The sequence below is a fragment of the Lipotes vexillifer genome, unplaced genomic scaffold (genome assembly GCF_000442215.2).
Source record: "Lipotes vexillifer unplaced genomic scaffold, Lipotes_vexillifer_v1.1 scaffold1139, whole genome shotgun sequence".
Taxonomy (NCBI): domain Eukaryota; kingdom Metazoa; phylum Chordata; class Mammalia; order Artiodactyla; family Lipotidae; genus Lipotes; species Lipotes vexillifer.
Window position 1 is genome coordinate 2,123,809 of NW_006798273.1, and position 25,426 is coordinate 2,149,234.

General features: G+C 46.1%; 1 protein-coding gene across 5 annotated transcripts in view; it reads left to right on the plus strand.

Moving 5' to 3' along the window:
• The window catches only part of BCL2L11 (BCL2 like 11), a 39,173-nt gene that overhangs the window by 8,156 nt on the left and 5,591 nt on the right, over positions 1–25,426 (plus strand). For 3 of the 5 annotated variants that reach the window (XM_007470213.1, XM_007470212.1, XM_007470215.1), the window contains one exon: positions 18,171–18,280. The exons of the other annotated variants lie outside the window; for them this stretch is intronic. In XM_007470213.1, the coding sequence (XP_007470275.1) occupies positions 18,171–18,280 (110 nt within the window). The remainder of the gene's footprint in view (positions 1–18,170; positions 18,281–25,426) is intronic. 5 annotated transcript variants of the gene reach the window in all.

The following is a 25,426-nucleotide window of genomic DNA, read 5'->3' on the forward strand; positions in this document are numbered from 1 at the left end:
GCAGGAATGTCTCTTCAAGTACTGAGGTCTTCAGGTGTTGTAATTTTCAGCATAAACATCTTACACATATTTTGTTAGATTTTATTTACCTTGGAGAAATTATTAATGGTACTTTATTTTTTATTTCAGTTTCTACGTACTCATTTTAGTGTATAGAAATGCAGTCATTTTTGTGCGTTGATCTTAATATCCTACAGCCTTGTTGAACTCTAATTCAGAAATTTCTTGGGAGACCTATCTAGACAGTCATGTAATCTGAAAATAGGCACAGTTTTATTTCTTCCTTTCTGATGTATATTTTATTTCTTTTTCTTGCCCTAATGCACTGGCTAGAACTTCCAGTGCTGTGGTGAATAGAAGTGGTGAGAGCAGACATCTTTGCCTTTTCTCCTGATCTTAACAGGAAAGCTTTCAGTCTTTAACCATTAAGTATAAAGTAGCTATTTAGTAGATGCTCTTTACAAATATGAAGAAGTTTCTTTTTATTTCTAGATTGCTGAGAGTTTTTATCATGAATGGAATGGATGTTGGGTTTTATAAAACATTTATTCTGCATCAATTGATATGATCATGTGACTTATGTTAGCCAGTTGATATGCTGTGTTATGTTGATTTTCAGTATTAATCTACCTTGCATGCCTGGGATAAATCCTTCTTGGTCAGGGTGTAGTTCTTTTCATAATTGCTGAATTGAATTTGCTAATATTTTGTGGAGGGTGTTTGTGCCTAAGTTCATGGGAGGTATTTATCTGTTGTATTAAGACTGTCTGGTTTTGATCAAGGCCTTAATAGTGGGTTGCGTAGTGTTCCCTCCTGCTCTATTCTGGAAGAGATTCTGTAAAATTGGTATTAATTCTTCTTTAAATGTTTGGTGGGATGCTCTAATGAAACCATCTGAACCTGGAGATTTCTTTTCTGGGTGTTTTTAAATTACAAATTCATTTTTTTAGTGTTTCTAGGACTATTCAGGTTATCTGTTTCATCTTGGTTGAGTTTTGGTACTTTGTGGTTTTCACGGAATTGGTCCATCTCTTCTAAGTTGTTGAATTGTTGAGCCTATGAAGTGTTTATAGTGTTCCCTTATTATCTTTTAAAATGGATACAGGATCTGTTGTGATAGCCCATTTTATTCCTGACATTGGTGACTTATGTTTTCTTACTTTTTAATCTTTATCAGAGTTTGTCAGTTTTGTTTTTTTAAACACTTTTTTTTTTTTCTTGGCTGCGTGCAGCATGTGGGATCTTACTTCCCTGACCAGGGATCAAACTGGGGCCCACAGCTGTGAAAGTACAGAGTCCTAACCACTGGACCACCAGGGAATTCCCCAGTTTTGTTTTTTTAAACCAGCCTTTTATTTTGTTGACTTTTCTCTATGATTTTCCTGTTTTCAATTCTGTTGTTTTATTATTCTTCTGTTTGCTTTGTGTCTGTTTTGTTTTTCCTAATTTCTTGAGGGTAGAAACTTAGAGTGGTGTTTTGAGACCTTTCTACTGCAAGCATTTAGTGCCATAAATTTCCCTTCTCTCCTGCTTTAACTGTATCCCACATGTTTTGGTGTATTGTGTTTTCATTTCCATTGACTTCTGTGTGTTTTCTTTTTATTTCCTTTGAGACTCCCTTTCTGACCCTAGATTACTTAGACGTGTTGTTTCACTTCCAAGTGCGTGAAGACTGTCTTGTCTTTCTGTTATTGTTTTCTTATTTGATTCCAATATGGTCAAAGAACATACTCTGTGTGATTTCAGTTCTTTTGAATTCGTTGAGGTTTGTTTTACGGCTCAGGATATGGTCTGTTTGGTGAATGGTCTGTGAGTGCTTGAAAAAAAAAAAACAAACCTGTCTTCTGCCATTGTTGGTTGGCATGTTCATTGTATACTTGTCGATTTAGTCTTATTGGTTGGTTGTGTTGTTTGGTTCTTCTATATCTTTGCTGATTTTCTGTCTAGTAGTTCTGTCAACTGCTCGGTGTAGTGTTGAAGTCCCCAGCTATAATGGTGGATTTGTCTCTTTCTCCTTTCATATCTGTCAGATTTTGCTCCGTATATTTCGAGGCACTGTTTGGTGTTTGCACATTTTTAACTACATCTTCCTGTTAGGTTGATCCTTTTATCATTGCTATAAAGCATAGCCACTCCTGTTTTTTGTAAAAAATATTAGCAATGTTTACATGGGATGTCTTTTTCCATCCTTACTCTTCCAGCCTACCTATGTTGTACTTGAAATAAGTTTTTTTGTATACAACATATCTTTAGATGATACTGTTTTTTTCTGCCACACCCAATCTGTCTTTTTATTGGTGCATTTAGACTGTTAACATTTAAGGTACTTGTTGGTATGTTAGAGCTTAAGTCTGCCATTTTACTATCTTTCTGTTTCCTCTGTTTGTGTTTCTGTTTCCTATTTTCTTTTTTTCAACCTTACTGTGAGTTATCTGAACATTTTTTAGGATTCCATCTTGCCTTTTTTCTGTAGTGTTTTTACATATATTGCTCTGCTATTACACTATGCAGATGTAACTTACTGTAATCTACCACCGTCAGTGGCGTCACCATTTTATGACTTCACTTGCAGTGTAGGTACCTTACTTCTTCCATTTAGGTCCCCTTACCTGCCCCGATTTTCAAATATAATTGTCTTAAATATTTCCTCCATATACATTGAGCATCATGTCAGATGATGTTAATCTCTTTTGCTAAATGTAATTTAAGAAACAGGATCCTGAAAAGTAGGCCAGTTATTTGCTCCCACTTTTTCCCATTCCAGTATTCTTTCCTTTCTGAAGTCCTAAGGCTCTGTTATCATTTCCTTCCTGTTGCGAGGACTTCTTTAGTCATTCTTCAATGACAGGCCTGCTGGCAACAATCCTTAGTTCTCCTTCATCCGCGAATGTCTTTATTTCCCCTCACCCCCCGCACCCCCCGAGGATATTTTCACTGGTTATAGAATTTGCGGTTGACGGTTGGTTTTTTTTTCAGTGCTTGAAAAACATGCCACTTGCTCCTGACCTTCATGGTTGCAGGTGAGAAATCCTTTGTCATTCGAATTGTTCTCCTGTAAGTAATGTGTCATTTCTGTCTGGCTGCTTTCAGGGGGTTTTCTTTGTCTTTTAGTTTCCAGAAGTTTAATGTGGCTTGGATTTCTTGGGGTTTATCCATTTCAAGGTTAACTCGAATATATATATATATATATATATATATATTCGAGTTATATATATAATATCAAATCCATGGTCTGATATTTTCTGCCAAGTTTGGGAAGTTTTCAGCCATTGTGTCTCTGGGTATTTTTTCAGTCCCTGCCTGCCTCTTTGGGGACTTCCGTGACAAGAGAGTGTCAGTATTTTTGTTGTGGCCTGACAGGTCCCCGAGACTCTGTTCATTTTTCATCATATATTTTCTTTGTTCCGATTAACTAAATTCTGCTGATTTAGCCCCATGTCCACCGATGCCCTCCTGTGTCACTTCCACTCTATTATTGGTCCTTTCCAGTGATTTTTTGTTTTGCTTTTCTACTTTAAATGTATTTTTCAGTCCTAAAATTTTGCCTGCTTCTGCCGGGTGGGGTGGACGTTCAGATCCCTCCTGGGCCTTGCTGCTACTTTCCCAGCAAAAAGCAGGCCGCCGACTAGCACGGCTTCGTGGAGCCCAGTCAGGGGTGTACGCTTAGCTCCCCTGGCCCCTGTTGACACCTGGAGGGGGAAAAGGTGGAGGGCTGACTTGCAGGCCTTGTTTCTGCAGGGCGGGGGCCAAAGCTCAGTTCCTCTCTGTTCCCTGTCTACACCAGCGTGAGGGCTGGGGGGCGGGGGGCGCGGGTGGAACACACCAGCCCTGCCTTCCACCACCTCGTTCCCCTTACTGGTGCTGGGTGTGAGTTCCCCTTTGTTCTCCTTCATGCCGGGTGGGTGTGGAGGCTCAGTGACCCACCAGGTCCCACTGAGCCTTGAGGCGGGGGTGGGGGATCAGTGGGCCACTAGCCCTGTTTTCCACCACCTCATTCAGTCTTGCTGCTGCCGGGGGCTGGGCAGGTTCAGCTTCCCGCTAGCTAGGCCTTCCCCGGCAGCCTGAGGTGGGGGAAGTGAGGGCTGACTCACTCTGCCTTGTTCTGTCTCATTGCTCACCAGCATTAGGTGGAGGTGGGGGCTGGGCCCGCTGATACATGGAGTGTATGTGTGTGTGTAGTGGCGACTCACCCTGCCTGGTACCACTTCCATGCTGCATAGTCAAGGTGGAGAGCATTAGCTGTCTCTGGGACCCTGGAGGGTGGCGGGGTGGGGGGAATCACAGCGTCATCTGTTTCCACTGGGCAGGGCCTGGGAGGTCAGCTCCCTGCCTAACCTGCCAGGACAACCTGAGTGGTTTCAGAGCACCAACCACTCCTGCTGGGCAGGGGGATGGGCAGCGTGCAGTGTTCGGCTGCGGTAGGGTGGGTATGGCCAAAAGGCTTTCTCCCCATTCCGCAGTCCTTTGGCTAAAGAGAACAGCTTTCCTTGGAGCGTTTTCTCTCTGCCTGTTGGAGATCACGTTGCAGGCCTCTGCAGTGCCCTGGTCGGGATGTATGGAGGGTATGCGCAAACCGGGGGACTCGCCACCTTGTCATTCCTCAAGCCCCGTGGTCCCCAGGCAGCCCACTCTCTTTCCCCTCTCAGTCCCGTGTGCTTAGTTGTAAAAAGGAGGACCTGGGGGAGTAGGGTGACCCAACCTTGATGGAGCTAAAAATCTGTATCTTCTTTTAACTATTTCTGATTGGTATTGATTGGCTCTGGTTGCAAAGTACTACTCAGAATTTTAGAAATCACCTCTTTCACCCTTTATTTTTATTCTCTATATGGAATAGTAGGATTTTAATGTCAGGAAGCGGTTTAACAGTAATCCTAGCCACTTTTTTCAGATACTAACTGAAGTATCTATTGTTGTGATTCCCCTGGTGATGTGCCCTCAGAGGGTACACACCATGCCACCCTCAAATGCACTGCCTGAAAATGTGTGGGTGACACAAGTCTGATTCCACATGCCGTAAGGGAACTTCTCATTAGGAAAATGCTAAGTCTTGTAGTTCTGTGTGATTGGACTCTAAGGCAGGAGAAAGATCAATCATCCACTGATTTGTCTTGGTTAGTATTTAGGGCCTTCGTGGTATTAGATTTCTAGATAGACACATGCACATAATTGCCGGTTGAATGCTCGACTGTCTTGATGCCTTGCTTCCTGACCTACTTTAAAACCACTGAATCGGAGCACTTGACCAGTGCCCGAGTCTCTGCACGCCCCTGGTCTGTGGTCACCTTGCCTGTGTTGGATGGGACTCCCCGTGGACCAGCACCCCTCCCACCTCCCACACTGGAGTCCAGTGGTCTTCATTCCTCCTTTGTTGGGTCAGCCTCAGTCTCAGTGTATTCCTCCTGTGACACAATTTCCATCTGCTTTCACCTTCTGGTCACTGTCCTCTGGTCGTTCTGCTTGGTCAGTGGCCAGGACCCGTGCCGGGGCATGTGACCTAAGACTGCTTTCCTTCTCCGTGGAGGTCCTGTGGACCCAAAGCAAACGTCTGTCCTTTAAGACACGGCCGCCTTGGTCCTGTGCTGTGTCGGGCACCAGGCTGTGAGCACTGTGCCGCCCACCCGCCTGCCCACCCGCCGACCCTGCTCTGCAGGCACAGAACAGGGCCTGCCATTCCTTCCTTTTGTAGGAAATGCTGGCAGAAACGTATGTGCAGAGGGCTCATCATGGCGTTTTTTTATACCAACCGGAAAACTATTGGCAGTCCAAGTGGTATGGGAAAACCTGTACAATAGCCACGCTGTGGTGCCGTCTTCTAATGATGTTAAAAAGAATAGTCACGTGGAAAATGCTCCTGGTATAACGTTCAATTTAAAAAGGTTACAGGGTTCTTGGCGACATCCTAGTGTCATAGTCTGTTTGTGCCACTATAATAAAAATACCATAGTTTGGGTGGCCTCAATAATAAACATTTGTCTCACAGTTTTGGAAGCTGGAAGTGTGAGGTCAAGGTGCTGCCACGGTCCGGCTCTGGTGGGGTCCCTCTTCCTAGCTTGTAGGTGGCCACCTTCTCACTGTCCTCATGTGATGGAAGGACGGCAAGCTAGCTCCTTGACCTCCTCTTACAAGGGCGCTAATCCCATTCACGAAGGCTCCACCATCATGACCTAACCACCTCCCAAAGGCCCCACCTACCAAGTACCATCACACTGGGGAAGAGATTTTAGCGTATGAGTTTTGGGGTGAACGTGAGCATGTACTCCATAACATGTAATTTGGTATCAAGAAGTTTATAAGCATAACAAGAAGATTAGAAGGAAAATATATCAAAATGTTAATAGTGAATATTTTTGTATTCAATGTACAGGTGGTCTTACCTGTTTTTGTTTTTGTTCTTGTTGTTGTATATGGAAAATCCTCATGGCTACCAGTTATAATAGGATAAACTGAATAAATAATGTATATTTAAAAATTTCTCTTAATGTTAATCTTCATTTTTTGGCGTGCACAGCAGCTTGTCACTGTGGCGTGTACGATTTCAGTATCAACTTGATCGTATGGTTCAGTGTTAACTGTCACGCCCCTTAATGATTTCATCCAGATGAGATCAAGCTTTTGGCCCATCGCCATGAGTACTTCGATGGACATTAGCTCCCTAATTTACTCTTTCGGGATCTGCCTCTTATTTTAGCAAAGTGAGTATTTTATTGCAGAACATCTTCATCTGGCAGGGTTACCGGTTGATTCAGTGCCCGTGAGCTGCTACTGCCTTACCTGCAGGGCTGTGCATGGGTCTGGAGCAGGGTCTGGATGGCATCCGGCTGTTCTTCAGACCCACGAGTGACCTGGGAAGATCTATTAGTCCCTCTGAGCTTCGGTTTCCTCATCCGTCAGGTGGAGACCGAAGTGCTCACTTCCAAGGGTTGGGGGACTTTTGCATAAGCTGCTGGGCAGAGAGCGGCTGGTAGGGACTCGGTCACTGTTTTCTTTGCTGTGCAGTGACCATCGTGGCCACGGCAGGTCAGCAAGCATGACGTAGTGAAATGTTCTTTTCTCCTTTCCATGGAAAGGAGCTGTCGTTTCAGAAGTTTAGGCAACTCACAGGGAAGTGAATTACCTGGAAATGCTACTATAATTCTAACCCTGCCAGGTCCCAGAACAAACAAACAAACAAACAAAAAAAGAAAATCTATTCTAAAAACGGTCCTGGGAGGGCGGGGGAGGTCCAACTCACCACTCCTCACCTGCCCGTGAACCCGTATATCACCCTGGGAAGGAACCTCGGTGAATCTTTAGACCATGGAGAGCCATCTGGAAACCCACACTGCGCCTGGCTCTGTCTGAACCGGGCCTGTGCTGGGGACGCCTGTGGGAGACGGCCTGTTGGGTTTGGCAGAAACTTGACTGTAGTTCAAGACGTGTGTTTGGAGCAAGAATGGTCTGGAGACATAAGACATAGGCTGAACTACTTTTTTCTGCAATCAGAAGTTATTGCACCTTTTTTCAAAATAAAAGTTATTTTGCTCGTGGATTTAACATTAGAAATATTCGTTGCCTGACTAGAATCAAGAATTTTAAAACAGCTTTTTAATTTTTTTCCCTTTTCCCTGAGGAAATTCTGCTCCTTTGGCCATCGTTAAATTTTGGTTTTTGCTTCTGAGTGAGTGAATCATGAATCCTTGGGAACTTTTGCTTCACACACTGTGGGCTGACCGATGCCAACAGTCAGTACAAACATTTCCCTGGTGCACGAGTTGAAGCCCAGTTTATAAGAGGCAGGCCTTCGTGGTTTTAAGTATTTGCTTAGGATGAGTTGATATTCCCAGTGTCCTGTGGGAAACCCAAACTCACTTTGCATTTCCTCTGTTCTCTACCCTGGACCAGATCCCCACTGCTCATGAGTAGAGTTGTGGTTCAACCAGACGGTGATGAAGCAGACCAGCTCCTGGGAGGGGGCTGCTTGGCCACGTGTGCCCGCAGGCCAGGAGTGAGGGCTGTTCAAGGCCCCATCTGGTGCTGGAGCCAGGGCCTTGAACCCGGGCCTTCGGCACGGGTGTCTGGCTCTGCACAGGGCACGATGCTGCTTTTAGTTTGGGCTTTGCGGCCCTTCCTTAGGCGTGAAAATGGTTTTGGAGCTAAAATTTCTAAAAAAAATGGAATCAACCGTTTCAGTCCAAGAGGGTGTATGTGTTAAAAGTTAAAACCGGTTCGACACAATGATTCTCGACTATCTGAGTCACTCTGGGAACTTTTTTTTCCCAAAATAAGTCATGTTCCTGGACTAGAGCATGCGTCCCACTCAAGTTCCTAAAACATTTTGATGTAAGTGATTTATAGATTTAGTGAGTGACTTGAGATGTCTTTAACAGAAGCTTGCTTACGTGGAAGGGACCTGTTGTTCTCTTGCAAATGTGTGTTGGTGGGGTCAGGGTGTGCATGTCTGGGATGAGCCACACTTGACAACCTTAGTTTGGGTGAGTTTGCCAGGGAAGAGGCTAAAAGAAGGTTTCTTACTTGTTTTTTTATCCCTTGAGAAATTTCTTAATGCAGAGTAGTCTAGAAGTGAATTCTGGATCTATGCTATGTTAGTATATATTTGAATTCGGACCTCAGTTTTACTTACAGCTGAGCATAAATTCTACTAAACTGGTCAGAAGAACTCGCCAACTTAAGGAAATGATTTGGTACGTGGCAGAACCACATATATTTGTTGATTTAAAGAGAATTCAGTGATATTTAAGGCAGTGGATGAGTGCCTGTGATTCCCTCTTTTGTCATGTAGATTTTATCACTGGGCTCCTTTGAAGCTTTGAACCGGGTTTTCTCTGTAAGCAAAGCCTGACACATACAATACACCATGCTTCGTTTTCTCTCCGGTCCTTTTCTCTGATAGTTTGATAGGAATTGTTGGAGTGGAAGGTTCCAGCGGGTGACCCAGGCCAGTCTTGGTCCTTCCTCTGATGCCGTCCAGTCCCCGGGGCAAGTCCCTCCACCTGCCTGGGGGCCAGTGTCCTCCTGAATTGGGAGGGTGTTGCAGCCAGTCTGCAGCGGTCAGAGCCCTGAAGGGGATCTGGTGTGGGCGGGGTGGGAGTTGCTCTGGATTGGAACGACCCTGTTTAGTCGGTATTGCACGGTGGTTTTCTCAGCGCGGGGGTAACCAAACTGTTGCACCCAGGATCTGAGCCCATGAGGTGGTAGACACAGAGCAGCTGTGTCTCTGGAGGGAAAAGGGCATCGAGAGGAAGAGGAAGAACCTGAGAACCTGAGCAGATAAAAAGACCTTTGATACCACCAGACCAGACATCTTTCAGTGCAGAATTCTGCACATCTTAACGCTTGTATTTGCCCTAAGGCGGCGACTCTAGCTTCCATTCTTTTTCTGTGTTGGAGGGGGACATGGCACAGCCATGGACAGAACATTTTTGTGGTTTGCAGAGAAGGCCTAGGATCCACAGCCCCCCACCCCCCCCAAATTGCCGTGTCGCACGCGGAGGTTAGGTGGTGGCTTGAACGAGGTCGGTACAGGCTGGTCAGTGGATGAAGGAACTTGGGCTCCAACCATCTTTCTGATTGATCGCTCACGATACCGGTCAGATTCTCTGCTCGCTTCAGCCTTCTGGTTTTCTTATTTTTTACACAGCGTTCAGTTCTTACACTTCTTTTTATCATCGAGTTTCCTACAAAAGGCTTTGGGGCTGTGTTCACCTGTGTCCCTTTCAGCATAAACGTGCTCTCCAGACGCACAAGCTTTGTGAGGTTTTTAGGGAGAAGTCAGACAGCCCAACTGCAACAGACGTTATGTTTTGAGGCCAAATATTTAAGCCATCAAATGTCCAAACACAATGATTCCGTCCTTGTGATTATGCAAAATAGTGTCTGGAATTGAGGTGTAATGTTTTCTCTCTTGATAACGATGCGGGATGAAAAGAGGCAGCTGCGTCTTGTGAATTTGTTCGAAGTGGGAAGCTTTCATTATGCCTTCTGGTGTGTTATCAGTCACCATATATCTGCGTTAACAGATGAGTGCTTCACTTCGTGCATTGCCAGTATAAATTTTAACTGCATAAATAAAATTATAGGCTTTTACACGTCTTAATTGGAAAGCTGTTTTGGATGTAGCTTTTCAGGATTCTGTTTTTTGCCCCTTGCCTTGGTCTCCACTATCATTAGGACAGAATAACAGTGACGCTTAAGACCTTCATGTGAGCTAAGGAGAAGAGATTTTTCGTCACCTGTTTCCTGCCGCCAGCGTTAAATTTTATAGAGGAAGCCACACACACTCTGTAATCAAAAATTTTTATATTTGTAGTTTAAATTCTCATTTCCTCCCCCACATCTGATTTTGGGCGAGGAACAACGGATGGTTACCGAAAGCTAGTAACTTCAAAATTGTTACCACTATTTCTAAGGAACGGTCTTAAGTGAATTAACATGTAGGGTTGTATGTTTACAACTTCCCTGGCTGTAACCACTTAGCCAATCCCAATCCAGAAATCACTTCTAGACTACTTTGCATTAACCTTAACCACTTAAGTCTTAACCACTGCCGGGGTTACAGTTTAACCCCGGCAGTGGTTAAGACACCACGCTTCCACCGCAGGGGGTGAGGGTTCTATCCCTGGTTGGGGAACTAAGAGCCCGCATGCCGCGTGGTGTGGCCAGAATAAAAGAAAATAAAAGGTCTCCAAAAAGCATTTCTCCTTTTGTAGTTTTGCTGGAGTGAGTAGTAAAATAAATTGTCTGCCTAGGAATTTCCCTCCACTGTCAGTGGAAGGGTCATGAGGTTGGATTTGTTCTTCTGAGTAAGACGGCACAGGCACAGTCAAGTCCTCCGTGATATTCTGGAAGGAATCTTAAGACTATGGAAATAGAGACACAGCTGTCCTGGAGACAGTGGGGCTAGCGGCAGGGGAGGGGAAACCACAGCCACACGCTATTCAGAGCATCATGTTTCTGGAGCATCCTGAGGGGGACCAGAGTGGTGATGGAGGGCATTCCCAGGGCTCGTCATAAAGGCACATGGAAGGAACTGGTTCCGAACCAGATGTGGGGCACGAGGTGGCAGTTGCATTGATTAAAAAGAGGGGTAATGATTGAGAGGGATCATAGATTGTCTTTGTGGCCCCAGGGGACAGAATCTAGATTGGGATCGGGGTTAGAACATTCCAGTTCCCAGGAGGGAGAAGTTTGTGGCGCCTAATGCCTATCAGCGAGGACTGCAGTGCCTTAGGAAAAGGGGTGCACCAGGCCCAGGGCAGGCTACCAGGCATCATGGTGCAGGAGGCTCCTGCCAGGTCCCCCACCTGACGAAAGATGCTGGCTTCTGCTGTGACCCAGAGTTAGCCAGGTATGTCCTTGGACGTAGACATAAAAACTTGGGATCTGGGTTTGCTCCTGGCCTTGGCTTCTTGAAAATATGTGTGTAGAGACAGCTCAGGGGAGATGGGTAACTAGGTCTTCTGAGGTTGAAGAAGGCATGACACATTCATCTTAATGCCTTTAGATTCATATTTTATCATAGGATGCAGTTAATGTCACAGGAGGAAGATACGAACACTAGTTTCCAGACTCGTGTCCAGCTTCACAGCCTTGGTTTACTGGCAGTTTCCAAATGGTCAGACTGGAAATTGATCAAAGCAGCTTATTTTGATTTTCTTACTCACAGCCAGGTAAAAGCAGTGGGCAATACACATGGAAAGAGTAAGTATGAAAACCCTGGCTACATCTCATTCACTTTCTTAGTTTTTTTTTTTTTTTTTTGTCCTAGCAGCTATTTATAAAGCACCGTCTTGAATTCATGCAACTGCTCAGGCTTGACCCATGTGTGTACCAGGAAAAAACAGGTTTAGGAACTTCATGAGTACTGATGCTGAATACTATCTCTTTTTCTAATCCATTTCATTTTCATCCAGTGGTTCAGTGGAATTGATACAGTATTTATCAAAAAATAAAATGATGGAATTGAGAAATAATAGACCCAGAAGGGGAGGGGTGTGTGTGTGTGTGTGTGTGTGTGTGTGTGCGCGCGCGCGCGCGCGCGCACGCACATAATTGGGTTCTGGCTCGTTTGCTTTCTGAGAACCATCAGAGTTGAAGGTGATTTCTGATAGCATTTACTGCAGTCAGTAAATGATAGTAAGTGACTGGTAGTCAGTTACTATCATGGCAGCGGCCCTCCTTCCCCTGTGGCTGGGAATTCTGGAGCTGCTGAGGCGGCTCCGTCACTCAGATGGGTTTCCTATGGAAACCTTGGCCAACTGTCTGGTTGCTTCCTTCTTATAAGCTGTGGATAAATCTCAATTGATAAAGGTATTTCTGAAGATAGCCCCTTAAGTAAGGAGACTGTTGGGTTGAATAAACATCCCAGAATCTTTACTTTTCCAAATGAGTGTTGACCTTCACAGTGGCCACCTGCACGAGCTGTGCTTCCTCCGAACATTGTGGGACCATCTTTTTTGGAATTGTTTTAGCCCTGTTTTCAGAGCCCACAAGGAAGTGGTCCTTTATGTCTTTTGGTTCAATGCAGAGTCTCCTCAGGGATAAAGATGGACGGCCCCGAAATGCCGGGAGGAGGGGCTGGCTTTCTGCTCCACAGTCCCTGGTAAGTGCCGGGCAAAATGAGCACTTATTTGCTTAAGTATTATGTTCTGTGGTGTGTTTAAAATAAAAACAATAATTTCTTCAAAGTCATACATTCCGCGTCTCTTCAGGGACCAGGAAACCCTTTCTCAGCTCAGAGTTGAATATTGATTGAGAGCTCAGTTCATGTTGATTAGTTGAAAATGTAATCTCAATTCTACCCCAGTATTTGTAGCTCAGCGAACATCTGAAAACAGTATCGAGTGAAATGTTTCTGTGGATTTTCGTTTGGTTTCTGGTTCTGCACTTGAAGCTCCAGTAGTGATGTGCTGGGAACTCAAACAGCCACTGGCCCTGGGACGTGAGAGCATCCTGTCCCCAAGGATGATTGCAGTGATGTGAGCGCACATGTAAGACACGGTCCCGCCGCCCCCAGGATGGTTGTCATCATCCGCACAGCAGCCCGGCCGGGTGTGGAAAGATGGCAGTGAACGTCAGAATGTGACCTCAGCTCCTTTGAACACCTGCCGATCAGAACAGTGGGGTGCAAGCGGTTGGACGTTCAGGAAAAATCAGAAGGTTTGGCTTGACTGATGTTGAGCTCATTATGCATCGACAATCTCGTTTTTTTTAATTTTCCCACTCTCGCTGGTGGTGCTACAGAAAGCCCTTTCCGAAAGCCTCAGCCTGATTTCACTATCAGCCACTTAACCACGATATTAATTTTTTTTCAGTCGCTGAGCTTTTAAGATTTGGAATTACCCTCCAGGCTGGAAACTAGTTTTGTAGCTGAACACAACAGTCTGTTAATGCAATACTGCACATCTTTCAGTAACTCAGAGTTCTTTGGCGTTGAAAAAATGTCCTCCTTTCTACCCACCTGGCACACTGGTATAGAAAAATAGATTAATCAGAGACCTCGTGGTTTTTTTGGTTTCGGGGTTTTTTTCCCTATAGGAAATCAGGTTACCTGACATGCTAGATTTCAGAAAACTCTAGCACTGTTTCCAAGAGTTTTGATGAAAATTCAACTAGCATGTCGCACTTTTGACAGAATTGCCTGTGTGACACAGTTGCATTCCAAAGTTTTGATTAGTGGCTTTGGTTAGAAAATCTGGGCCCAGCAAGTTCCCCAGCTCAGAGTGGTGCTTACAGGATCGGAGCCGGCCTTGTGTGGACTTCCGGTTACAGCTTTGGAGCAGTAGCTTTACATTAAGAGCTGTTTATATTTCATTGTGCCTTTTCCTCTTCCCTCCCCTCCCCTCTCCCCTTTTAGCGCCAGGTTTATGGCATGAAATGCTTTCTTAAATGCTGAAGTTACATTTTCTGTGGGTGAAAATACACCTCATCACAGTTTCCCCTTTGAAGTTCTGATGTTTATGTAAAATTGCCTTAGTTAAAAATGTGATCTAAGTAATAAGAGCTTTTGTTTCAAATAAAGACCCATTTTATTGATGAGGTATCAGTATTGGAGGCTGTTAAGCACATTGCAGAGAGCATAATAAAATGTTTATGTGTGATGCTTATCTGTCTTACAGGCTAGAGATATAAATGTAAATGTTCTTTTTGATAAGTGGATTATATTAGCAAGGGAGCAGGCAGATTGAGTATCTAGAAAGGATTGTAGGAGTGAGGGTGTTTTTTGAGTATCCCCTGCCCTTGAACCCCACCAGCTCCAGGTTCACCTTCGGAAGACTGAGCCCTGGATCCCTTCCGCATCGTGGTGGTTCGTGCTCTGGGTCACTGTGGGGCAGAATTCAGCAAACTGGTGATAAAGGGAATAGAAACCTTAATTCTGGCTCCGACCATTGCCGCTATGGGGCTGACAAGCAAATTCTCAGGTCAGCCAGACCCCATTCTTAGCCCTGCTAGGTTCTCACGTGACATGAGACCGCATGTGACAGACACCAACATTAAGCTAGTGATGAAGTTAAGGAAAAGCCCCCGCCCCCCCCCCGCCCCCCCCGTCACCACCAGAAGGAGATATTTTGTTACTTGAGAAATAATCTTTGAAATTTAGGTGGCAAAAATCCACTGTATTAACTGAGATTAAGGCCACCCTTTTAAAATATAGGAATAGGATGCCTTTGAAAATATTCAAAATAGAATTTTTATCTTACGATCTCACCTTAAAACCAATACTGTCTGTATTTATGGGCTAGGTTTTATTGCAGGGTGAATGTTGGTCATTAATTTTAGGTTTATTCAAGGAATAAGAACAGTATGTGCTTCTCAAAAAACTCCAATTCTTGGGGGCTTCCCTGGTGGTGCAGTGGTTGGGAGTCCGCCTGCCGATGCAGGGGACGTGGGTTCGTGCCCTGGTCCAGGAGGATCCCACATGCCGCGGAGCGGCTGGGCCTGTGAGCCGTGGCCGCTGGGCCTGCGCGTCCGGAGCCTGTGCTCCGCAACGGGAGAAGCCACAGCAGTGAGAGGCCCGCGTACCGCAAAAAAAAAAAAAAAAAAACTCCGGTTCTGAAAGCCAAGTGGTGATAGCTGCTGTGTTAGAATAGTCTAGACACATCAGTCTCCTTTGCAAACATTAATTTATAGTGTATGTTACTATTCTCTAGGAACTTCAAAAAATATATATACCTAAACACAGTCGCTAGCTCTCTTACTGATGTGTTCTATCAGTTAGTGTATGCTAAGCCTGGTCTAACCAGTTATCTTTGGCTAATACAACTCTCCTGACTCCTGAGTTCTCCAAAGACACACATCTGGGCCCCAGAACTGACCCGTGGTTTCTTCCTCCTGCTCAGGATTTCTCAGGGCCTGGTCTGTGGACTGTCTGCACCAGGAGCTTGTAAGAGTACAGCCTCCAGGGCCTCACTGCCAGACCACGGGAATGTGTTTCTCTCTGTGCATTTATTGAAGCCAGCAGTTAGAACTCTTCTTTCTGCAGAAGAAACATCTGCTTATCTTCTTCCCCCACAAACAGCAGGGCATTTATCTCTAAGATGAACACGTTGGATCTGGCCCCCAAGGTTCCACATGTCCTTCTCAGCTGCTGGCCAGGCTGACGCAGTCACTAGGTGCTCATTTTGATGCGCACCGGCTCCAGTGTTGGTGCTTCTGGCCGTCAGCCCTCCCATGAGCCAGACAGAACTTTCTAAACCACATAGGTAAGTGAGGGTGTTAAATAGAATTCAGTAGACTTCACCTGCAGGTTGGGGGAGGTTAACTGGGGGGAGTTAACTTCGTTTTGTGTGTCAAGAATATAAGGTATGAGTATCCTTGTCCAGAAGTTTATCATTTAGTTGAAGTTTAGCATTTAATCTGCAGGGATGTAAGCTCGTGAGAGCAGGGCTTGGGCATCTTTGGTTGCTGTACCCAGACCATCTCCTGAGCAGTGTCTGGCTCATGGGCATTCATATTCATTGGGTAAATTAGTGAGTATCTTGATTTACTAAACCTTGGGTAACTTGGCAACAGTTTTTACCAGTCTGTCATCTTTGTAAAATATGCAGTCTAGACTTCACAGATTTTCTTTGGATAATTGGCATTTTCTGCATCTCTGACTCTAGGATTGAGGGCAGATTTACTCTCTCAAAGAGAGCCAAGTGTAGTGAGAAATGAGTGGGGCTCTGGAGCCTGGGAGAGGTGGGTGACGGGTTCTGAGCGACCACGCGGCATCCTGTGCGCTGGTCTGGCCACTTGTATCTATGGATACATGCGTCTCCCTGAGCTAACTCTGCAGGTGATGACCACAGTGTTCATTCTAAGAAAAGAGGCTTTTTCTTAGAAAAAGGTGAGTTAACTTTGTAACAACAGCTGCTAAAGTCAGGGAACGAGCACTTGATTGGCTGATAGTATGAAAAGACGGTAATGATTTGGTCCCTGTGATGGACAAAATCCTTAAAGCACTGCAAACCCAGGAGAAGGGGGTGAACTATTACAGACCACTTGGCATCACATATACCCTGAAATTCTGTTTTCTGCCGGTTTAGCTACTTAAAATTTAATTTTAATAGGCTTGTACAGAGTAACGATAGAATTTGTGACAGAGGTACTGCCACGGCAGTTTTCTGTGTGCTTGGAGGGGTGTTCAGGGGACATGCCTGGCTTATCCCAAAAGTTTCCTGTCATCAGCCTTTGTGCGCTTCACCAGGCGTCCTTGGGGAAATCTCCCCTCTGGCTCGTTGCCAGCACAGATGATTCTGGAGAGGATGCACGTGTGGTCTTTGTTCAGTGCCCCCACACCTGTGCGCGCGCACGCGCGCGCACACGCACACACACACACACACACACACACACACACACACACACACACAGCCCTTGGGATCGTCATTCATTTCTCTTGGGTGAGGGCCGGGGGACAGAGAAGTTGGGGCAAGAGATTGAGAAGACTTGGTAAAAACTCAAAAAAGAGTTCACTTTTAAGTGCTTTTGTGGACCTAGGAACCAACAGCACTTTTATTTGTAACGATAAATAAAACTCTTCATACAACATACAAAATTTTTTTTTTTTTTTTTACAAAAATACAAAAGAGGAAGCTATATTCATGTTATGGCAAAATCTGATTATCATAGGTGCTTAAATTTTTCGCTGTGGTTAAAACGTAACACGTGTGTTTAATTGCCAGTAGAGTGTGCTCCTTTTAACAGGAAGTTAGCGTAAGCCGCATGTGAATAGCAGTTGAAATCCAATAATCTCATCTCTTTTCCTGTTACCTGTGTTACCCAGCTGTTCTCTGAGTGTGGAGAACTTTTCTTTGTGGTACTTGGAGAGTATCGTCTTCCTGATGCTCGGCGGGTTCTTTGGACAACTCACGTTTTTGTGCTCCATTTTTGGCCATCACGTGGCTTTGAAATGGGCTCATTAAGCAACGGCTGAATGTACTGGGTGTAGATGGGAGTGACAGCTTAATGAAAGGGTGAACCTCCCTCTTTTTTCTCCTTTCAAAAAAGCCTTTGCTCTTACACCCAAAACATTTCCTCTCTCCATGTGGTGTTTGCAGACTTGAGCCATCTTTATTGGCTGCATTAATATCAAAACAAAACATGCAATTATTCTTTAATTTGGCCCCTTGGTGGCACTTGTGCAGACTGCCTGTGTATCACTGCACCTCCTTCCATGGAAACAAGCTCATTCATTTCTCAGGTTTTCACTGACTTTGCTTTGAATACAACCATTTCATGTTCCTCGATGACGTGTGACATTTTCCTAGGAATTTTACCTTGCCTTAAGATCAAAATATAATAGTTACTTTACGGACAGCCTAAATTTTTACACTCTCATATGTTTCGAGGCTATTTCTTGGGCAGTATCGATTGTGCCGTTGTTGTGTTAGTTTGCCTTCTCGAAATGGAAGTATATAATTCACTGGCCAGGAGATTTTTAAATTTGGCAATTCTGAATCTCCAGTTGTTGTTGAAAATTAAATTACTCTGTATTCCTTACTCATGAACCAGAGTTACGTAGCAGAGCCTGCCACCATAATCTCGAATGCATGATTGTAGCTCTTGAAGTTAGGGAGCGTCCCAAAACATGAAAGCGTGTATGAGATGGGCTTGCTTCTAGAAACTGACCTTTGGGACTTTCTAAATGATCTATGGAAAACAATGTGATTTTTGTTCTGTTTGTTCTGATGCAGCTTCCATGAGGCAGTCTCAGGCTGTACCTGCAGATATGCGTCCGGAGATATGGATTGCGCAAGAGTTGCGGCGTATTGGAGACGAATTTAATGCATATTACCCAAGGAGGGTAATGATGTTTTCTTTACCCCCTTTCTCCCTCACACCCTACCTCTCCCTGCCATTTAAAAAAAAGAAAAGAAAAGCAAAGACTAATAATAATCCTGTGCTTATTCTGGAAATGAGCGGTATTACCTATGTGTGACCTACCATTCTTCCTCCTTTCCCATTTTCCGTTTGTTTTATGGCTGAATGTAAGTGGTGGCCATTAGACAAAATCCGAGGCCGACCAAGGGATGGTAGGAGCACAAACCTTAAACCCCCATGCTTGAAAAAAGAGGGATTATGTATATGCTTTGAAATATTCCCATGTAAATATTAACGTAGTCTTCAAGCCAGAGAGGGAGTTGCAGCCCTCCCTGGAGGCAGTTTGGGTCAAAAGTAAAGACATTTTAAAATTTCCATCTTCACTCAGCCACAGGGAACGATGCCAGCTCTAAAGTAGAGGGTCTCCCCCTGTGATTTGCCGGCAGTGAGTCAGAGCAGGGGGGCCTCTGTGTCATTCCAGCCCCCACTGCTGTCCTTGGTGTTCATTTATTGAAATGTATTAGGAGGCCAATAATTAATAGCCTGTAATTCGGGGCATAAAAATTTTACACCTCAAATTGAGTGCCACTGGGATTTTTGAGGTGTGCTGTTGGGTAAAAAAAATTAAAAATTCAGCCTTAGATCCTACTCTGCGCAGGCACAGAGTGTATTTTGTTTTGCCCAGTGGCAATATATGTTACCCTTGGGACACCTTATTCCCATGGAAGACATTTTAAAATGTGTAGGGTTTAACTCAGGGAGTTAGGCTCTTATGAGCATGTGTGACTGCTTCCTGTAGGGATACACCAGCAAACGTGTGAGAGAATGTGATTTGGGCTTGCTTACCTCTTTTCTGGCAACCGTTTATGAAGGTATTTCTGTTGATTTATCGAAAAGGAAGCACTTAACGATTATTTTCTACAAAGTACGATTTAATATCATTCTTTCTTACTGTGTTACTTTTCATCTGACTCCTTTTCTGTCAAACATTATTGTTTCATATAATACTTTTTAAAGATTTTTTCTTTCTTTCTTTTTTCTTCTGGAGGGAGTTTATGCTTAGGACCCCCCAATATTTCTGTCCTGCTTTAAATGTTAGTCTCTTTTGTAGCTAGCTGTTGCTTAGTAAACAGATGTTACCTGTAAATTGCTTTCCATCAGTCTTGTTTTCCTGTTACATACAATGGCTTTTAAGCTTCTTTAAACATACATGGAGGTGTTTTCCCATTACAAGAGAGTCTTTCATTTCTTCAGTATAGAATCTCCATGAGGGAGTTAGGGAGTTTAAGAAAACTCACACTGGATCCTCTTCATACCTTCTGTAGGGTGTGTACGTGTGTGTTTGATGGGAAATGTGCTGTCGTGTGATTCTGTCATTAAACGGGAAATGTCACATTGATGAACGGGCTCCGGGATTTCTTGTGATACTGCGTCTAGCTGGCAGGATGCCTGGCAGCCTACGCCTGGCAGCCTACACCTGACGGGGACCCGCTCACAGAACATAAATTCCCTCTCAGCCTAGATCTGAAATGGCACTCACTTTGGCAAGGTGGGTTGTTGTGTGATTCGCCACAGAAGTTACCGTTGCCCTAGTTCTGCCTCGGTTTCCCTGGTGGGGTTTCGGGGTTACTGTTTGTGTGTGGACTCGGCTCTCCCGCTTGACTAGGAGACAGTGGTCAGAAACAGGGCCCTGGGATATTCGGGACGTCGGTCCCTTCAAGAGGGTAGGCTGAATATGTCCAGTCCTGATTCTGGGACGTGTCACGAATCCAGCAGGAAGAGGTCACTTCTGACGGCTGTGGCGGCTTCTCAGGCTGAGCCCGGGCCGTGAACTGACCGGCACGCTGGGCCTGCCACCTCCCCATCCCGTCTCAAAGCGGGTGGTAGAGGTCCTTGGGGCTCCAGGTCTGGCTTGGCTGGGGCTCCCCAGGAGAAGTGAGGCTGCCGGCCTCCGGTGCCTTCAGCGTCCGGGGAGCTCTGGACACCGAGATGAGTCAGCACAGCTCCATCCTCAGGGGGTTGGATCAGAACCTTTGGCCAGAGAGCCAGATGTGTTTAAGAAGGTTTTGCAAAAGTTTCTCTCTGCACTTACATCGAGTATCGATGACTCTGTGATTGGCGTGAAGGATCAGTGACTCTGCAGAGCTTTCCGCCCGAGCCTGCCTGGATGGGCCTGGCTGATGCATCTCTGTGGTGGCCCCGAATGGTCGGTGGTGAGACATGGGCTAGGGTGGGGGCGGGGGTTGGAGCACAGCCACGCCCACACGTAGGCCGCCGAGGTGCGGGACAGTTCAGATCACGTGCAGGGGAGACACAGGCCATTGGGTGGTCTTCATCACCAAGCCTCTCCCGTGCATGTGGGAGAAGAGCCTCTCCGAGTTCACACCCCGCCCCCCCCACCGTGTTCCCAGTGTTATTACACGGTTTAATGTTGAAGATGCTCGTATGTTTTTTCAGATCAGCTGTAACCTGTTCTCAGTGCTTTGGGTAAGATAAATAGAAGTGAGTCTCATTGCAGTATTTCTCAGTATTTGTAATCGTGAACCTTATTTGGCATCTCTTATAGAAGAACCAATGCAAAAATGCAGTCGCTAATCATTGAAAGGACTCTAGCTTTCTAAGAAGGCTGGAATATCGGGGGCGGAGTAGGGACAGGCTCTAGCTTATAACCTCATTTTTCAAAAACGAAACAAACTTATTCTCCAGGTCTTATAAACAGCCAGTTCAAAACAGCAGACTCTGAAACTCGGGATAGTGACACAGTGACCCCAGGGCCGCAGACGCCTCTCTTAAGAGTTGTTGGATTCAAAACAGTCCATTGTCTGCAGTCACACTGATGGGCCATTGTTGAATATTGGGGGTGGAAACCTGGGGAGGAAATGGGAGGGATTTTGCTTCCAAGTTACGCACTTGTCTGTCCGGGGAGGTGTCCCTTCTTGGCAAGCAGAGTCCGTCGCCACGCTGCTTTATGGTGGATCGGAGCCTTTTAAATATTCGGTGTCTCTACTTGCTTAATACTGTTACAGTACGTTTTGTAAAGTGTTGGTCTTTTGTTGCCATAAGCCTTGCGAAGCCTGACAGGATATTTTCCCGTTTTTTCAGTTAGAGCAATAGAGGAAGTTGTCGTGTAGTTGTCATGTGCTCAGTGCACTTGAGGGCAGTGGGGAAGCATATGAGACGGAGCTGTGGAGTCTGAATCCTTGAAGCAGGAGGTGAGAGAGGCACAGGTGAGCGCAAAGCCCCGGTGCATGTTCCCTTCTCCTTTTGTGACTCGGTGGGTGTCATCGCCCCACATGAACCCTGCCAGGGCAGGGCGACCCGCCCCTCTACCTGATGGGAGTTTTACTGCTCCAAGTCTGGTGTATATTTGTAACTTTCTGTTTTGAAATAATCGCAGACTTTTACGCCACAGTTGCAGGAATGGTACAAAGACCCCTCTTGTATCTGCCACGCGAGTCCCCTGCTGTTAACATTGTGCCGTGTTTGCTTTAACGTCCTCCCTCCTTGTACCTACCTGTGTGCAAACTGTTTTCTGAACTATTCGAGAACGAGCTGCAGGCACGATACTCCTTTACTCTTAAATTCATCAGCGTGTCCTTCCTAAGAATAAGAGTGTTGGCTTGTGCAGCCGCAGAGTAATTAGCAGGATCGGGAAGTTAACAACGCGGCAGTACTGTTGTGTCATCTGTGGGTCTTATGCAGACTTCACCAGTCGTCCCAACAGTGTGACATTGTGTCCTCTGTGCAGCATATCGGGAGGCACAGGGTGTCGGTTTGTCCCATTCCTGGGACTCTGGTCAGAGGTGGTGTCCTCCACTACAAAGTCAGTACTTTTCCATTTGTCATAGAAGGAAAGTGTGTATAAATGAGGAAGAACTTCCCTTTCTCCCCTGTGTTTACTTCGTTTGTCAACTTTAGTTCATGGGTCCGTGTTTAGTTCAGCAGGTTATTATGTGTCCCTCTCGATACTTCATGCTCAGATTGTCACAGATTTGGCCAGTGGCAGCCCCGTGGTGCATCTCCACCATGTCATTAGGCATTAAAGCGCTGCAGCAGCCTAGGCACACGTAGAGCATGTAGTGGGACAAAACCCAAGGGTCCAGAGAAGTGGTGGAGCTCTGGGATTCGTTGCTGGATGACCTGCAACCATACGGTGTCGTGGCTCCGTAGCTCCCCATGTCCAGCTCTGTGAGATCCCGGGGAGGGAGGGCGAGGGCTCTCGGGGAACACCGGGCAGCCACGGACATCAGTGGGGAAACCGCGTCTCTCTCTGGGGCTTTCTGAAGAGGGCAAGCAGCTGGCTGGGAGCCGTGGTGCAGCGGCATCTGTGTGTGTTGCAGCAGCTGGCACCTTGATGCCTCCTCTTCCCCGTGGGTGGGGGCCTCCACCCAGACAGCCAGCTTTCCTGTTTTTGATAGCCTCTGCTGTCTTCTTTCACAGTTCAGAAATTGTGTGAGTGCAAGTCCAGGTCCCATCTGCTGGAGGGAGCGTCAGCAAGCGTGGGCTCCAGTACCCTGCAGGCGTGGGATGCCCTGTGCTCACCGCAGGTTCTTGGGAATGGTGTCCAATTGGATGGGATTCTTGGCCCTGGCTGGGGTTGCAGTCTGAGGCCATGCAGAGGGTGCTAGACCCTTGAGAACGTGAAGACACGTGCTCTTGGGGTGGTCAGCCCCATTCTCTAACCAGCGTGCCCCGGCTCCCCCCTGCCCCCAGTACCGAGGCTAGGATCACTCGCCTTCTTGCCTTGCCATCAGCTTGTCCAGCCTAAGGCACTCTGTGCTCAGATAGGCTGCTCTTGGTTAGCGGTGGCATGGGGATGTCCCGGTGGGGGGCTGCAGTGGACAGCAGCACGCGATGCTAGGACAGGCTCTCTAGAAGGGCCAAGAAGTAGATGAAAACCCTTTCATTGTTTGATCACAAGAGACAGTGTATCTTTTGTTCACACTGCCTGCCTCCTACTTCTGTCCCGGGCGTGTGCAGGCATGAATTGACCGAACGACATAGAGGGAAGCGTAGCCCTGAACCACACACAGCAGAGAAGAAAAGGTGGCTGGCAGGCTGGTTCTGAGGGAAACAACAGTTTAATTGGTGTCAACACATTAGCATTTTCATGTAAGTTGAGCCTGGAACATCAGAGGGGCTCTGGGCACCGACCCCTCCTTGGAGTCAAAAATCCACGCACTGCCATCCCTGCCTCAAGACAAAGGAATTGATAAATGACTCCACCCAAGGGCAGGAAGCTGAAACTGTTTGGACAGAATCAGGACTCAAACTCTAGTCCTTTGGATTCCACATATTGTGATCTCTAATTGAACACAAACTTTCCCCCCCACTTCGCTAATTTAAAGATCTGTAAAATTAAACAGGTACCATACTGAAAAAAATCCGTGTGTAAGTGAACCTGCACGGTTGAAACCCGTATTGTTCAAGGGTCAGCTGTACTATACGTGAACTTGAAATCTGTATGTGTCGTCTTTCCTAACAAGTGAAATTCCCTGTGCTGTTTGATCCTCGTTTTCAGAAGGGATATTCTTCTATAGATGGTCTTCTGTAGCTAGTGGATGGGGAGAGGTCAGAATTGTAGCTTGTTTGGTAATAGCATAAACCATACTTACGTCCAGAGATGCATGTTCTCAGACGGCCCTCTTTTGAGGCCTTCGTTCATCACATGTTGGAGTTTAACAAATGAGATGCTTTCTGTTACTGTCTGAGAAAAGAATAATGAAAAATCTGCCTATCAAACATTAAAACTGGGCCCATCCTATCTCATGAGATGATGCCCCACATTTGTCTCACACAGGTTGATAGACTGACAGACAGTTTTCGTAGCACAGCCAGCTGTGGGCAGGATAAATTGGTGCCTGCCATTTATTTGGGATACAGTTTTCAGGTTTAATGAGTGTCTCCCTTGGAGTTGGATAAGGCATTTGTGGTCTTAAGAGCCTTGCACAACTGTCTGACACATGCCATATCCACACCACACGAACAATGACAAGACGAAGAGAATGAGCCCATCATGGAGACGCCAGAGCCTGTGAGAGAGAAGAGCCTCCCTCCTGTGACATCAGCTCTGCTGTGTTTCCCTGAGACCTTCCCCGAGAGCATGGGGTTCAGATTATCTCCATGGAGACCGTGGCTGTGGAAGGCTGAACGAGGGCTTTCCATGACTTGTGGAGGATAAAGGGTGATCTCGTAGGAAGATGCAGCTCACAGACAATGGCAGGGACCTTGGGGTCAGTCTCCGTCTGTCCACCTTCAGGAGCCCCATTTTCGGTCAGTCTCTTAGGGACGTAGTGACGATTAAACCAAAGCATTTAGAGATGCATCTAGAAAATGCTGTCCATCATCCCGTGCTACCATCCTTCTGTTTTCTCTCACTTTGAACTGTAGTTGAGACTTTTCTCCATCGGTCTTTAAGCTTTGGTTAGAGAGATACTAGTAACTTTGTTCACCTGTGTGTCTGCTAAGTACCCAGCTCGTTAAAGGAAATGTCGGGGGGGGGGACCCCCGGGGGCGGGGGCGGGGACCCCGGACGTGCTGCGTCTGTCTGGGTTACACAGATGTGAGCCGAGTTTGAGGCGCTGGTGTGTGTGTGAATGGCTGGGTGGGCACCAAGCTGGATGTGGCTTGTGTGCTCGCTCACACTGTGGCAGGTGGGCACACCTGCATGGCTGCCTGGCCCTTGAGGCACCGGAGGCCATCAACACATAACCATTTGGAGATGCAGGTGCCTGGAGGGGGACTTCAGAGAGGTCGAGCTGGGTTTTTTTTTAATCTCTTGAGGAGGAAATGGAGATGCACTTTGAGGCTCGGCCCTCCTGCAGACATACAGAAATAATCAGCCTATCACGTCATCCTCCGCTAGACTTCTTCCAGCTGAGCCAAAGCAGAGGGGTTTGAGGGGTTTGAGCTGCGGTTAAAGTGCTTACATCTCATTAGCATTTGCTGGAGGCTGGGGCATTTTAGAACAGCGTGTTCTTGCTCTGCATCTAATATTTTGTCTAATGGTGCCTCGTGCGGGAGTTGTAAGAGCCATCTCTCCGGCTTCTCCGTGGTTGACACAGTGACACACCTCGAAGGTCACGGGCCGGGGGTTCTTCATTTCAGCCAGCTGGAGCCGGGGGGCCGG